This window comes from Corylus avellana, chromosome 10 (genome assembly GCF_965113065.1).
Source record: "Corylus avellana chromosome 10, dhCorAvel1.hap1.2, whole genome shotgun sequence".
In the NCBI taxonomy this organism is placed as follows: Eukaryota; Viridiplantae; Streptophyta; class Magnoliopsida; order Fagales; family Betulaceae; genus Corylus; species Corylus avellana.
Window position 1 is genome coordinate 21,896,575 of NC_142499.1, and position 15,474 is coordinate 21,912,048.

Sequence of the window (15,474 nt, forward strand, 5' to 3'; positions counted from 1 at the left end):
AACTTTTTCTTGTATATAAAAAAAGGTTTATTTCAATTTCTTATGAAACTTGACATATCTTATACTAAAATTAAGATGAGTGATGATAAGCTCTACATGGCCTCATCAATGCCACAACCTCCACCCTCCATAGCCTCTTCAATTCCCTCGTAATGATTGAACTAAATTGAACCATTCTCCGCCGAACATGATCATATGCACAGGCTTTATGATAATTTGACGTAAATTCAACACAAAATTAATGTATTGAAAGTGATGGATTTGACTCAATTAATTAATTAAAGAAATAAAATTAAAATAACCTATATAACTTTATATCAAATCTCAAGCCCATTTTAACCTTGTTATATATGTAAGGTTCATGGAAGAGAATGAAGCTTGATATCATTAGTCTAAGATTCTGTCAAACTACTCACAGCCTGGTCATAGTTCCTTTTCAGAGAATGACAATTGACAACCTAGAAAGTTTTTTCATCATTCTAAAATGGTGAAAGACTACTTACCAAGGAAAAAATATGTTCCACAGTATTTATTAAGAAATCGGCTGGAGATCGAGCCACATAACAGAAGAAATACCGGGGGTGTAAAATGTGAATTTTGGAGCACTTTTATCAATGTTAGAAAGCAAATTCTAATGGATTTATACTTTTTATTTTTTGAACAAATTTATATGTAATTTGGAAATTTGGTTATGCGAAAAAAAAAAAAAAAATTTAAATTTGACCTAATATTTTTCATTCATTAGTATTAATGGCAGCCGTAATTAAGTACTTATTGAATCAATTATTGCACGTGGGCGAGTAAATACCCTCAAGTTCGATATTTTTGTGAATCAATTATTTGGTATTAATTTAGTGGGTACAAATCATGTGGGCTGGGCATGATTATCAGGGCCGAAAACCAACCAAACCGACCTATAAATAGGATTCATTTGAAAAGCCCTACTGAAAGCTCCATCTTCATGGGATCTTATCTGCTGCTGTTAATGATGTCAAATTTCGTGCTTCATCTGCATAGCAGACTGGATGGACAAAATTTGCTTTCTCAGTCGACTCACTCTTGGGTGATAGTGATTTGCAGGCCTCAGGTTTAGACTTGCCTTTGTAAGCCTTGCAAATATAGGTCATAAAATTTCCATAGTCCTACACCAAGAAAAATATTGTTAAGCAAAGTGTAACGAGGAAGAAATTGGGTTGAAGAAATTTAGTTTATTAAATTGGTATGTGTCCAAAATATATATAAAGCAAAACTTTGTCGACAGACCAACCTCTTGGAGGGCTTGATTATTCACAACAACCCATGGTACAAATCTATGGCGTGGATTAAGCTGAGCAGTTTCCCTAGCATATTTTTGTTCAATCTGTGATATCAATATCAGAATATGAATATGTGTGAAACATATGAAAAAACACAAGAAATCATGAAGAAGGGCGCACAACATTGGACCAAGAATTCGGATCCTCAACAATTTGCTATATGTAATAATCCGGACAATAAATGTACGAATATTCTTATGGGGTCCATTTGCTCAAGTAAGAGAACAAGTTGCTGAAGACTTGCTCGAACAAGTGAGCTTCATATAAACCTTCTTACATTTACCATCCAAATTACTAACAATTCGAACAACGGTTGTAAATTTTTGTCCTTGGACCAAATATGCTATTTGCAAGTGAAACTAACCTTGTTGCCGTAGCCACTATTGTAGCAATTGATGGGGACGGTACCCAATCCTGTCTTCTCAAAGCAATTGATCCATTCACTATGCTTGTCATTCAACGCCAAACGCTCAACACAGTAGATAAATCTAAAATGTCGAACCTGCATTATACTCAAATTAATACCAAAACATATAGGCAAAGTTTTGTGTCAAATTGGGTCAGAATAAATTTATTTTAATTAAGTCTATTAAACTAAAAATCTATCTTAAAAATATGTAATTTTCACTTTTTTTTATTTTTTTTTATTTTTTTAATTCCAACATGTTTTATACATGTCAGCTTAATAAAATGGGTTAGAAAAATTTCCTTTTATCCAATTTAAAAGTAAACTTTAGTAAAAATGTATTTAGGTGAGTAACATGTTTTATACATGTTCTTCCAATGCAATCTATGAGTATGTTTGTTAATGTGTTTTGAGGATTTTTTTTTTTGAAAAAGATAAAGATGAAATCAGTTTTAAGTGTTTTATGTTATGGGTTGTTTATTATTACTATTTTTTGTTTTGAGAACATAAAACAAAAGACAACTCCAACTCCATTTCTTTGATTTGCAAACAAAGAACTTAGCACCTGTATAAGGTTAGTGATTTTTCATGACCATATTTAAATATTGAAGATGTGATTCTCTTTTTAAGGATAAATCTAGCTTAGAGCATGTGGTTTTTATATGTATTCACATGTACTTCAACCGATCCGGCATGTAAATTTTATATGTATTTTTAAGAACAAATGTAAATTTTAAGAAAGGAATATCTTCAACCTATTTAAGTATTAAAAATTGATTTTTTTTTTTTTTTTAATAGGCATTGGAGGGCTTACCACATCAGGATAGACAGTAATGGTGCAGGCTTCAATGGTGTTCAGCAAGCATTCATCTGATCCATGCTGCAATATGGTAAAAATGAAAATTAACTGAATTAAATCTTTTTTTTGGTTACAATAAATATAATTTAAGTGCATACATATACATACGAACATCTTGTTCTTTTCATAAATCATTAAATCGGCATCTAATTATGGATTCAAATTATTTTAATAACTTATTGTCTAAATTACTAATAATTCGGTTATCACATATGAAAAAACTCCTATAAATTTAATCCGTCAGTACAGAAGAACAAACCGTTAAATCATTCTACCACCATACTGGCACGAACGGGCCCGACACATTTAAGGCCATTCTGATTGGGCTCGTGGTGCACTCATTACACATGTACCAAAATCACATTAACGTTATCATTAATGAAAAAAAAAAATGATTTTATTTTAGTGATGGCATGATTATTAATAAAAAAAAAAAATGAATATATAAAAAAATTCTTTTATAAAATTAAACTATATTATTATTATTATTATTCAATAGTTATTTTGTTTTACCTTAAAATTTCACTTCCCACTACTGTTTTTTTTTTTTTTTTTTTTACCAGTGAATTAATTATAACTAAAACAAACCCATGACAAGATAATGATGATGAGGAAGATTAAGACTAAGATGTGACCTGGCAAACGAAGGTGCCGTTGGATTGGATCCAGGCGTTGCCCCAGGGGACCATCCTGAGATTGACGACGGAGATGAGCCCGTTCTGAAAGATCTTGAGGAGATAGTTGACTATGAAATTGGCACAATAGGGACAGAGAGTTTCGTAGTAGAGCGACACCGTGACGCTGTCGGAGGTAGGAGAAGAAGCTGCCGGGCGAGTAGTGAAGGAAAGCAAAACAGTTGCGAGAACAAGAGTGGTGAATAGTTGGCGAGAAGCAGCCATTTGTGTCCACAGACAACGTACGTCGGAGACGCTCTGCTCGAGTGCTCTCCCTTTGTAAACGAAAACGACTGAATGTGGAGCGAGTAGAGTGGCGTTTTGATGCAGTTAGTAAAAATTATGAGCAGCTTTTAACGTGGGCAAGTGACCGACCGTCACATCTATTCCTTTTATCTTTATGAAACCTTTTGTTCTCTGATTGACTTTAATACCCTTTATTTATTTATTGGCTTTTTCAGTGACTTTTCCACTCTGTTAATGATGCACCAAACTATTTGACGTCAGGATAACGATCTCCCACGGTTTCAACTTTAACTTTAGATTTATTCTCAAAAAAAAAAAAAAAAAAAAAAACGGTAGATTTTAAAATTACGGAGTTGAGGCCATTCTTTATATGGAACGGCTCGGAAAAATCTTATAAATATATATAATGTTATTGATAAGAATTTGGTATATTTTAATTTGATTTTTTTATTTTTATATTGTAGAAGGGTTTTAACTAAAAACTGTCTTTTATTTTTCTGAAAAAAAAAAAAAAATCCATATATGTGAAAAAGAAGCATTTTGGGTTAAAATTTCAGTCGACCAAGGATCAATTACTCTGTCGCAACGAATCTCCCTCACCTAATATCCAGGTGCATCCGTCATAATCAGGATACGATTCGGCTGTATGGATAGCTCACACATGGCAGGATCATTGGAACGGTTACAATCTATTCATAAAAGACTCTTGACAGTTACGCGCCATTCTCGGAATCCGATCAATATAGATAACGACCTCTTACCGATCATAATGACAGGAGACACAAATATTAACTCTACCGGCCGTTATGCTCAAATCCTGGATCTTCCGCCCGATCATCATAGCCACCTTCGTATAATCAACTATAAAAGACCTCACTTCAGAGGTATGCAGGGGCACAACTTTAAGCTCTATACTGAGTCCCTATAAATATTGACTTAAGCATCGAAGGAGGAACCACCTACCACACCCGATGCGTCCTCTTAACATGTACTCTAGTTTTTGTAGGTTTGACAGGTAGCATCAGAGAAAGAAAGGATTGGCTTAGATTCCCTTTGAGTCCACCGTACCGGAAACTGTCCCAGCAATCATAAATTCTGTAACTTTAGAATCTATAATTTATTTTAAAATTACGGGGGATTTGATGTGTGAAATGCCACCCCACCACCACAATAGCCATTTAAAAAAAAAGAAAAAAAAAAAGAAGAAAAATGCTTTGTTGCATCAATTTCGGTTATTTATTTAAAATAAGAATAAATTTATTTAATAGATTGTTATACAAGTGTCATATAATTGGAATGACATGATAATAAAAATTAATAATTTTTTTTTTACAAATACTAATCTAAATGACTGATTTTTATTAACACATAATCAAATCATATCAATTATATATCATTTCATTAAATAATATTACTCTTAAAATCAACGGACCATCCAAAATAGAGTAAATTAGATTAAATTTTGCAGACAATGTTGCCACGTTTGATGTTGTTTCGTGTAATTCAATTTATTTACTAATTTAAACCAATTCATAATATATGCTCATCTATATTAATCACCTACTTTACATGTATTACTCTTTTTTTTTTAATGTGGGTTCGGAGCGTTATAAAAGTAATTATTATTTTTTTTTTATCAAAATCTATAAATCATCTTTTTTTTAATATGGGATCGAGTGTTGCCAAAGTAATAATTTTTTTTTTTCACCAAAATCTATAAATTATCTTTTTCTCCTTCTTTTTATTGTTTTTATTGTTTTTATTTGGGGAAAGTCCACTTAACCCCCTCAAACTACCACTCAATTGACAATGTCCCCCCCAAACTTTCAATTGTGACAATGTCCCCCTCAAACTACCAAAAATTGTCAATGTTCCCCCCAATGACGAAATTACCCTTAGTAAAATTAAAAAAAGAAAAGAAAAAAAAAAAACTAAAACTTCTAGAAAAAACCTAAAACTAACAAAAAAGAAAAGAAAAAAAAATCCAAACGATGGCCAATTTTTTTTTTTTTTTTTTTTAAAAAAATCAATTTTATAAGAAAAAAATTAAAAAAATTTCGATTTTTTTTTTTTATAAAAATTGAAAATTTTCGTTTTCTTTTAAAAAAAAATTTTTGTTTTATAATTTTATTTAAATAAAAATTTACGTTTAAAAAAATAAAATTTTCGTTTAATAAAATGAAATTTTTTGTTTTTTAAAACTAAATAAAAAAATTAGTCTTTTTTAAGAATAAAAATTTCCGTTTAAAAAAAAAATTAAAAAATTTTGTTTAAAAAAAATTGTTTTTTTTTTTAAATATTATCTTTCAATTAAAATTTTTCGTTTTTAAAAAATCAATTTTTTTTTTTGACTTTACAGGGGTATTTTTGTCTTATTGAGAAATTTATAGGGGCATTTTTGTCCTATGGCTAGTCTTGGGGGGGACATTGACAATGTTTTAGTAGTTTGGGGGGGACATTGTCACAATTGAAAGTTTGGGGGGACATTGTCAATTGGGTGGTAGTTTGAGAGGGGTATCCGGGTATGTGGACTTTACCCTTTTTATTTTTTATTTTCCTTCTAAAAGTTGGAATATAATTGTTTTGAAAAGCCTCTCGACTTAGCCCAATAGGCATTGGTTGTGGTCTATAAAGCCCAATAGCTCTATCTTCGGTCTTCGCTCATATCCTCTATCCATCTGCTTCAGTGCTTCACCAAGTAAGCTCAGTACCCGCTAGGCGCTATCTATCTTCCTCCATTTCTCTAAACCTTCTGTCTCTCAGTTCTAAACCCTCCTTCATTTTCCTAGGCTCTCTGTGCATCTCCTAAAACCCTAGCTCTCTTCCTTCATTTTCCTAGGTTCTCTGTACATCTCCTAAAACCCTAGCTCTCTCTCTCTCTCTCTCTCTCTCTCTCAAATGGCATCAATAAACTTCAACCCCTTCGACCACTGGTTCAACAAACCCACAAACCCCATCGCACCAATCAACCTCCTCTCATTCCACGACTCTTTCTCGCCCAAAACCCACACAAGTTTCGCCGCAATAAGCCTCTCGAACCCCTTCCGGAGAAACGCAAAACCCAAACCCAAAAAACCCGGTGACCCAAACCCAGACGAACCCGGCCCGTACCGCCAAATGCTGGACCAGTTTTTCTGGGAATGCGAGAACCTCCCCGATTACCGACACACCCCAGAGGTGGAGAAGATCCTGAACGAGGACCCGTTAGTCGAGAAGAAGGAGAACCCGACCCCGGAGGAGATTAGAGAGAACGAGGACTTCTGGACCCGGTTCCAGGCCAGCCCGGTGGTGCAGTTTCTGGCCCGGGCCGAGGAGATCGCCGATAAGATCAATGAGCTGGAGCTGAAGGAGAACGACACGCCGTACCGCAAGGAGGACAAGAAGCTGTGGCAGGCGCTGCCGCACGTGCCGGGGTTGGACGGCAGGCCTATGCCGAGGAAGGCGATCAAGACGAAGGAGGAGTCAGACGACAAGTTTTGGGACTTTACGAAGCAATTCTTCTTCGGGCTTTGGGGTTTTCGTCAGAGGCCCTACCCTCCCGGCCGGCCCATCGATGTTGCTCAGGCTATTGGCTACAAACGCCTCGAGGAGCGGTACTATGATTGTAAGTTCGTATATTATTGATAATTTGATATAACATAACATAATTGGTCTTGTATTCATCCATAAATAAATAAAAAACATAATTGGTCTCGTATTTCGTGGATTCCTGTGTACTACTTTCTTTGTATTAGGGTCTATGAATGAATTTACATTATTTATAAAAAATAAAATAAAAAATTGGCAGGTTAAAATTGCTTTTCAAAATCAGTCGAAAACTGGAATGATTTTATAAGAATGATGGATTGAAAACATGAATAAATTCACGTGTAAAAGTCAAACCCGATCTTACCAAAGTTTAATTGCTTTTTTCAAAATCACATTTTCATTAACCGCTACACCAAATGGGCCCTAAGCTATTATATCATAATGATATAAATGTACATTGGCGATCTGGTGCATAAATGTGATAGTTTTGCTTAGAATGTTGTTATCATACGATTTTGGTTTCTGGGTGGTTTCCTGTTTTGTATGTTTTGTTCATTTATGTTGTTGTTGGTGAAGTTATCATGAGAAGTGGTGGATGGTACTACAAGGATCGAATGGGTCGAACTAGGGGACCTTCTGAGCTAATACAGCTTAAAACAGCTTGGGGTGGTGGGATTATTGATAAGGACACTTTCATTTGGGGTGACGACATGGATGAATGGGCACCAATACACATGGTTTATGGCCTGGAACCTGCAATTGCCACTTGGGAAGGTTTGTTAAGCTTCCAACTTTTTCTTTTTCATTTATCTCTTTGAAATGGGTCGTTTCCTGCCCACGTGATACTGGAAATGATCTTATGGTTTGCTAATTTATTAAGAAAAGATGGCGCCCATGTTTGATAATGGCAATGATCTTGACCAGTTGTTCCTTTGCTTAGACTATATCTCCAGAAATAGCAAATGGTCATGGAAGGAAGAAAGTGATTTGTAGAGAGCAACTATTTTTGGTTAAACTACCACGATTAATAGATCCATCAGATTTCTTCGAGTTACTTTACGATTTATCTTAGGAGATGTCATGATGAGATTAGTAAATGTTGAGTCATAATGAGAAGAAAAATTCATATACCCCCTTCTTTTTCCTGTGAGGTTGAATGGAGAAATTTTGGAGGTTGAGAAAAAGGCTAATCATGTGAAATTACATAGAACATTTAACTACCTATGACTTCTTTAGTTGTGACACCGAAATAGGCCATGAAAAGTTATTTGGAATGGCCAACCCTGAAAGATGCTTCCATTGATTATGTGTAATTTACAGCTTTATACTGTTGCATATGGATTGTTAGCTTACTATTTGGTGATCTTCAGTTAGACTCGGTGCTGCTGCAACAGCTTTTCTACACAAACTACAAAAAGGTATTCCTCCTTGGGTTCCTCTCAAGGGACATGAGAAGAAAACCTATAAGCAGCTCCAAGAAGAGGCTATAGAGAGTAAAAGACGTGATCTAGCAGTACTCGAAGCTAATGGCGGTGTTTGGCCAGGGGTTAAGATTCCTAGTCATGCCCTATTCCTTTGGGCTAGTGGTTCTGAACTGACCTCACTTTTGGGTGAGGACCACATGCCAAACAAATACATACCGAAAGAACTTAGGTATGTCTATGCAGTTGATATTTCACATTTTCTTGTCTCTTCTACATCCAACTGGTGTAAGAGTGATAGTATATCCATCCGCAGAGGAAGCAACTAAAAAAGAGGTTATATTGCATGTCTCGCGTTCCGTCCGCTAGAATAGGATTTTCTTATTTTCACTTAAAGGAAAGAGAGGTAGGTTGGAGACATAGGGGTTATTGCTTTTCTTAATTAGGGATTTATGTAAGTCATAATTAGCCAATTATTTGGAGGAAAAAATAGTAAAAAGAATTGGAAATAAGTTGTTTGATCATAAGGATGCCTTCAATTGCGGAGGATCAGTGTTCTGTTAATTTTGTTCCTCCTTATCACGTGTGTTCATTTGAAATAGTATTGCATGTCTAGCTGTTAATTTTGTTCCTCCTTATCTCGGGTGTTCATTTGAAATAGTATTGCATGTCTAGAGCTAGTCATCAAATTGATGTTTTGTTTGCGTATATCTGGCAGATACCAATTGGCCAAAATCATCCCTGGATTAAGGCCATGGGAGGTTTTAAGCGTAGAACAAGCAATGGATCAGATAACATATCGTGGAGAGTGGTATCGTGAACCTCTTGGTACATTCACAACGGGTCCTCCGTACATCAATCATTGGAATACGGACGTCAAGGTGAGACTTGTTTCCTACTTCAGGTTTTTGATTAGTTCTTTTAGCCTGCCTGAGCTCTATGGTTATGTTAAACTTTAAAATAGCAAAGCTTAAAATAAAGTTCTTGGTCATTAATTAAATTGATTGTAGTCAAGGGTGAGAGTTGCTTCCTACTTATGGTTTTTGATTGGTTGTTTTAGATTGCTCGAGATTTGCATATTGTTGCTAAACTGTTTTGAATTTGCCTGAATCCTCTCCTTTAGAGTGCTCTATCTAAAAGATATGGAGCTAATTAAAGCATGTGCCTGTATAATCTATATAACCTTCTATGGGTTCTTTTCTTGCAGAGGTTGTTTAATCTTTTCAGCTACCTTACCACCCGAGTTTACAGCAAATTGGAGAAGACAATTCCGGGTTTTAATTCCATAATGGAGAAAGTCGAGGCTGATGTTACTGCAAGGCAAGCAAGAAGGAAAGCAAGGAGGGAGGCAAGGAAGAGAGCTGAGTAGAAGAAATGTTTGTAAGGTCGAGTTCAAAATAGCATCAGGAGATTTCATAGTTCTACCTTCCCTTCCTTTCATGTTGCAACTTATGCATGATCTTTCTGCTGTAAAACTGAAACGTTTGTATATTCAAAATGGAAGTGTTCGATGTACTTCATGTAGGGCACTCGGATTGTTCTGATTCAAATTCAAGGCTATTCTTTTGTTCACATGGGATGGGAGGATGGCAAAATCAGATGTAAAATGTTTGAAAAATCTTGGTCTTGTTTGAAAATACATATATTTTAAAATTTTGATTTCTGAAATGTGATTTTAACAGTAAGAACATGACACAGTTTTCTGATGTTTTATTCCCTGGAGATATATTTAGTATATTTTGTCTGAAAACAGAAAAAAAAAAAAAACTTCTTAGTTTCATCCCCCAAAATGTGATCTTTTAAAAGCTAATCAAATAATATAGAAATTTGGCTATCGTAATAAAGGTGAGTTACGGGCTCACTTGTTTTAGGTAGGTAGGTTTCACATTTTAAGTTGTTCTAATAAGTCGGTTGCGCAACTCTTCATTTCCTTGGTTCGGTCACCCCAATCTTGCAAATTGGTGGCGGCAAAAACCACCCCTAAGGGCCAGCCGCCAAAACAATTTTAAGGTTGGCCCTTGGGGCAAAACCACCCCAGGCCAAACGAGGGTGGCCAAGCCACCCTAGCAGCTTTGGGGGTGATTCGGCCATCCCCAAAATGGCTAGAGATGGCTCGCCACCTCTTTTTTTCAATTTTTTTTTTTTTTAAAAGAAAATTTAATTAGGTAAATTACAACCGTTCACCAACAACAATTGAAGTCTATCGGAGTTTCAACAAAAGAGATCAAGTATACAATTTCTTAGACCCTACTGTCACCTCCAAAATCCAGTTGAGGATTCAAAAAGATGTGAGATTAGCTATCAAAGTGGTAATGGCCAAATGGAGCATGCAGAGGGTTACTGCACAACTCTATCCGTGAAGTTGCAAGGTACTACTATCATTGCTGATTTTTATATTTTACCATGAGGAGGTTGTGATATGATTTTGGGAATTTATTGGTTGAGTTGCCTTGGCCTTATAGTTTGGGATTTTGCTAAGTTAACTATGGAGTTCTCTTTTATCTCTAAGAGTTATTTGGAAGGGCCTAAATCCTACTGAATCTTCTTTGGAAGATAGTAATACTTTTTTCTAGATTGCCTAATGATAAGCAAAAAGGATTAGTATTACAATTGATGCCCTCTACCAATTCTTCTCCCAAACTGGAAGTGAATACAGTTTTTGCTGCATTGTTAAAAGAGTTTAGTGCAGTGTTTGACGAACCAAAAGGTTTGCCGCCAGTGAGATCTCATGACCATCAGATAGTCTTAAAGAAGGATACTCAACCGATATGTGTTAGGCCATACCGGTACCCTCATTACCAAAACGGGGAAATTGGGAAGATTGTTCAAGACTTGTTGGAGTCAGGAGCAATCAGACGTAGTCAATCTCCATTCTCTTCCCCTGTTTTATTGGTACAAAAGGCAAATGATAGTTGGCGCATGTGCATGGACTATTGTGCTTTAAATAAGGCTACTGCTAAGGACAAGTTTCCTATTCTGGTTGTGGATGAATTGTTTTTTTTTTTTTTTTTTTTTGAAAATAGTAGTGGACCTTTTATTGAATCATCAAATGGCCAGAGCAAACTGCTCTAACAAAACGAGATCCCTGATACAATCAGGTAATTCAGTACACCATAAATGATCCAAAGCAAATTGAGCTGCATTTTTTGACAAGACATGTGCTGCGCTATTTCCCCCCCTTTTCACGAATGTGAACTGCCAGGAAGAGAAAGCTCTAGCTTCAACCCGTATATCCTCTATCACATGACCCAGCCTGCTGCGATCGGGACCCCCAGAGTTAATGGCATCAATTACCACTTTTGCATCCCCCTCGAACTGAACTCGTGTGAAGCCCAAATCTTTACAAAATTTAACTGCCAGTAGTGCCGCTGTTAGTTCCGCTGCCGAAGGATCAAGCAGCCCAGAATGAAAGGAACATCTTGCTGCAACCAGAACTCCATTGGAATCACGAACAACTGCCCCAAAACCAGTGCGACCTTGTGAGCTGTCAAGACCCGCGTCCCAGTTTGCCTTCACCCAGCCCACTGTTGGAGCCATCCACCTGATAGGATGTCGGTCAACCCCAGTGGAGGGTTCGGCACCCCAGTTGTGGATGAATTGTTGGATGAACTCCACGGTGCTCAGATTTTTTCTAAACTGGATCTCAGATCTGGTTATCACCAGATTAGGGTCAGACTTGAGTATATACCTAAAACAGCCTTTCGAACTTATGAGGGCCATTACGAGTTCTTAGTTACGCCCTTAGGGTTAACTAATGCTCCTTTTCAGGGTCTTATGAATCATGTATTTCGGCCTTATCTAAGAAAGTTCGTTTTGGTGTTCTTTGATGACATCCTAGTGTACAACAAGGATGAGAAGGATCATTTGATGCATTTGAGGTTGGTTTTGGAGACTTTAAAAGTCCAACAGTTATTTGCTGAGGCTGTAAAGTGTAAATTTGGCTGTAGAGAGATTGAATTTCTCGGTCATGTGATTTCAGCAGAAGGTGTCAGGGTTGATCCAGCCAAGATTGAAGGAATGTTATCTTGGCCAATTCCTAAGTCCCTCAAGTCTCTAAGGGGTTTTCTAGGGCATACATGGTACTATAGGAAATTTGTTCGAGCCTATGGTCAAATTGCAGCCCCATTGACTACTTTGTTGAAGAAAGATTGTTGTGTAGAGTGATGAGGCTACTGCTGCATTTAATCAGTTCAAGGAAGCAGTGACTACTCCTCCGGTTTTGATTCTACCGGATTTTTCCAAAGTTTTCACCATTGAATGTGAAGCTTCAAGGGTAGGAATAGGAACTGTCTTGATGCAGGACTCTAGGCTTGTGGCCTTCTACAGTAAAGCTTTGAAGGGGAAAGTTCTTAATTACTCCACTTATGAAAAAGAGCTATTGGTCTTAGTTTCAGCTGTTACAAAGTGGAGACCCTATTTACTAGGGCAAACTTTTAAGGTCAAAACTGATCATCAGAGTTTGAAATTCTTGCTGGAGCAGAAAATTGGTACTCCTCAGAAGAAATGGATTACTAAATTGTTGGGCTATGATTTTACAATTGAGTACAAGGTGGGGTGGGACAATGTAGTAGCTGATGCTCCCAGAAAAATGGAAGAAGGGGCTGGGGCTGAATCTATTCCAGAGGGTACACTGCTACTCCTTACATTTCCTAACCCAACTTGGGTATAGGACATCAAGGATGGCTATTTACAAGATTCTAGTTTACAGCAACTCATCCTGGATTTGGAGAATGGTCTTAACTCTAATCCCAAGTTTAGTCTTCAGAGTGGGTTACTCCTTTCTAAGAGTAGGTTGTATGTACGGCCCTTACTAGCCCTAAAGACTCGTATACTACATTTGGTTCATGAAAAAGCCCTACTGCGGGTCACGTACCAAAAGACCCTACAACGAGCCAAGCATGATTTTTACTGGCCTAGAATGAGGGCTGACATTAAGCACTACATCAAGCATTGTGAGTCTTGTCAAAGGAATAAGCATGAGACTTTACTTCCTGCGGGCCTTCTCCAGCCACTACCTATTCCTACTCGAGTTTGGGCCAAGATTTCCATGGACTTTGTTGAAGGGCTACCTTTATCTCAAGGTAACAATGCAGTCATGGTGGTAGTGGACATCTCAGTAAGTATGCTCACTTTATTCCCATTTTGCATACCTTTACAGCAATTGTGGTTGCTGATCAATTTATGCGTTATTTTTTCAAGCTACATGGCATGCCAGTTTCAATTGTGAATTACATAGATGCCATCTTCACTAGTTCCTTTTTGCAAGAATTGTTCAAGCTTGAAGGAACCAATTTATCAATGAGCACCGCTTATCACCTACAGATCGATGGTAAAATAAAGATAGTCAATAAGTATTTAGAACGTTATCTAAGATGATATGCACGACACAAATAAAATAGGGGAAAATGCAGTTTACCCCCCCTGAAGTTTTAGGAGTTTTTCAATTTTAACCCCAAAGTTCAAAAATTGGCAATCTACTCCCCTGAAGTTTCAAAAATTGGCAATTTAAACCTTCCGTTTAATTTTTCCGTTAAATTGGACGGAAATCTTTTTAAAAAAGCCTGAGGGTACTGATGTAATTTCACAGATTTCCGTCCATTTAGACGGAAAAATTAAACGGAGGGTTTAAATTGCCAATTTTTGAAACTTCAGGGGGGTAAATTGCTAATTTTTGAACTTTGGGGTTAAAATTGAAAAACTCCTGAAACTTCAGGGGGGTAAACTGCATTTTCCCCAATAAAATAAAACAAAGAAAAATTGGACAGTTAGATACATACCTTCACAAAAGTTTGGAGCATATTTTTAGATAAGTCAACCTCGGTTGACGAATTGCCTTCACCTTGAAATAAACTTTTTTGAATAATATTGTTGAGAGAGGAAATTAGTTCATCGTCAATTACATATGTTCCTTTATTGAACTCCAAGTACAGTGCCATGGAGTTCAACATGTCCTAAAACAAAAACAAAAAAGAAAATTACAGTTTACCCCTCCAAAGTTGACAACGTTTTTCAATTCGAACATCAAAGTTTAAATTTTTGCAATCCACCCCCACAAAGTTCCAATTTTTTTTCAATTCAACCAATATCATCCCAAAATTCCCATATTGCTCATGATTTTTATTTTTTTATTTTTTTATTTTTTATGAAAACAAAAAAAAAATTTGCTGGTGCAAAAATGACCAGATGACCAAAGGGTTGGCTACGGCCACCCCGAATTTTTTTTAAAATTTTTTTATAAAAAATAAAAAAATAAAAATTATGGGCAATATGAGAAGTTTTGGATAAAATTTGTCAAATTGCAAAAACTTGGAACTTTGGGGGGTGGATTGCAAGAATTGAAAAACGCTGTCAACTTTGAGGGAGTAAACTGTAATTTTCCCAAAAACAAAAAATCAAATAACAAATTATAGCAAAAATAAAATACTAAAAAAAAATAAAATCATTCAGATACCTAATTAGATACATATTTTAACCATTAAATTGATTGTTTGATCGCCAAAAATGACACCGCCATTGGCTTTCACTTTGTCACTACGAATGCGTTGCAGCATGCAACGAATTGCATCCCAACAGCAACAGCATCCAGGTTGGCATTCCGGTTGATTACAATGTAGATAATCTCCAAATACTTGATTGCAATATCCAAGAGATTTTGAGTCAATTCCAAATTAAAAAGCTATGCAAGACTCTATTTCTTCACGAAATACATATCCACCTTTAGCTATTGGAAAAAGAGACGAAATAGGTCTCATTTGAAGAACGACAATGGCCACAAATATGGTACTATCACCTATTACGACAATCCTGGCAATCCAGATTGATAATAGAAGTCTACAGCTATTTTAGAGTAGAATCTAAGACCAGATTGATAGTAGAAGTCACAAATATGGCACTATCACCTATTACGGCAATCCTAGCAATTCAGATTGATAGTAAAAGTCTACAGTTATTTTAGAGTAGAATCTAAGACCAGATTGATAGTAGAAGTCTACAGCTATTTTAGAGTAGAATCTAAGACCAGATT

The 15,474-nt window shown here is 36.2% G+C and overlaps 3 protein-coding genes across 3 annotated transcripts; 1 reads left to right on the top strand and 2 right to left on the bottom strand.

Annotated features, from left to right (window-relative positions):
* Positions 1–747: 747 nt before the first annotated feature.
* On the bottom strand, positions 748–3,628 carry LOC132161589 (gamma-interferon-responsive lysosomal thiol protein). The gene is made up of 5 exons (XM_059571743.2): positions 3,217–3,628; positions 2,537–2,602; positions 1,681–1,818; positions 1,268–1,360; positions 748–1,142 (listed from the first exon to the last, which is right to left on the bottom strand). Exons 1-5 carry the CDS (start codon positions 3,478–3,480, stop codon positions 960–962), a joined length of 744 nt encoding a protein of 247 aa, XP_059427726.2. The 5' UTR covers positions 3,481–3,628; the 3' UTR covers positions 748–959.
* Positions 3,629–6,183: 2,555 nt separating this feature from the next.
* LOC132161962 (histone-lysine N-methyltransferase ATXR3-like protein) lies at positions 6,184–10,022 on the top strand. Its single transcript, XM_059572189.2, has 5 exons — positions 6,184–7,105; positions 7,606–7,803; positions 8,400–8,682; positions 9,169–9,331; positions 9,658–10,022. The coding sequence occupies exons 1-5, from the start codon at positions 6,400–6,402 to the stop codon at positions 9,817–9,819; spliced, it is 1,512 nt and encodes a 503-aa protein (XP_059428172.2). The 5' UTR covers positions 6,184–6,399; the 3' UTR covers positions 9,820–10,022.
* A 1,473-nt stretch (positions 10,023–11,495) lies between these two features.
* LOC148583514 (uncharacterized) lies at positions 11,496–11,987 on the bottom strand. The gene has a single exon (XM_088511446.1). The coding sequence runs from the start codon at positions 11,985–11,987 to the stop codon at positions 11,496–11,498; it is 492 nt and encodes a 163-aa protein (XP_088367572.1).
* Positions 11,988–15,474: the final 3,487 nt, after the last annotated feature.

Bases quoted from the DNA above. Each gene is read 5' to 3' on its own strand.
- LOC132161589 (XM_059571743.2), bottom strand. From the start codon at position 3,480: ATGGCTGCTTCTCGCCAACTATTCACCACTCTTGTTCTCGCAACTGTT. The intron at 2,603-3,216 runs GTCACATCTTAG...ACCATATTGCAG, and splicing joins ACGGCACCTTCGTTTGCCAG to CATGGATCAGATGAATGCTT. The intron at 1,143-1,267 runs GTTGGTCTGTCG...TTCTTGGTGTAG, and splicing joins ATAATCAAGCCCTCCAAGAG to GACTATGGAAATTTTATGAC.
- LOC132161962 (XM_059572189.2), top strand. From the start codon at position 6,400: ATGGCATCAATAAACTTCAACCCCTTCGACCACTGGTTCAACAAACCC. The intron at 7,804-8,399 runs GTTTGTTAAGCT...GGTGATCTTCAG, and splicing joins TGCAATTGCCACTTGGGAAG to TTAGACTCGGTGCTGCTGCA. The intron at 9,332-9,657 runs GTGAGACTTGTT...CTTTTCTTGCAG, and splicing joins ATTGGAATACGGACGTCAAG to AGGTTGTTTAATCTTTTCAG.
- LOC148583514 (XM_088511446.1), bottom strand. From the start codon at position 11,987: ATGGCTCCAACAGTGGGCTGGGTGAAGGCAAACTGGGACGCGGGTCTT.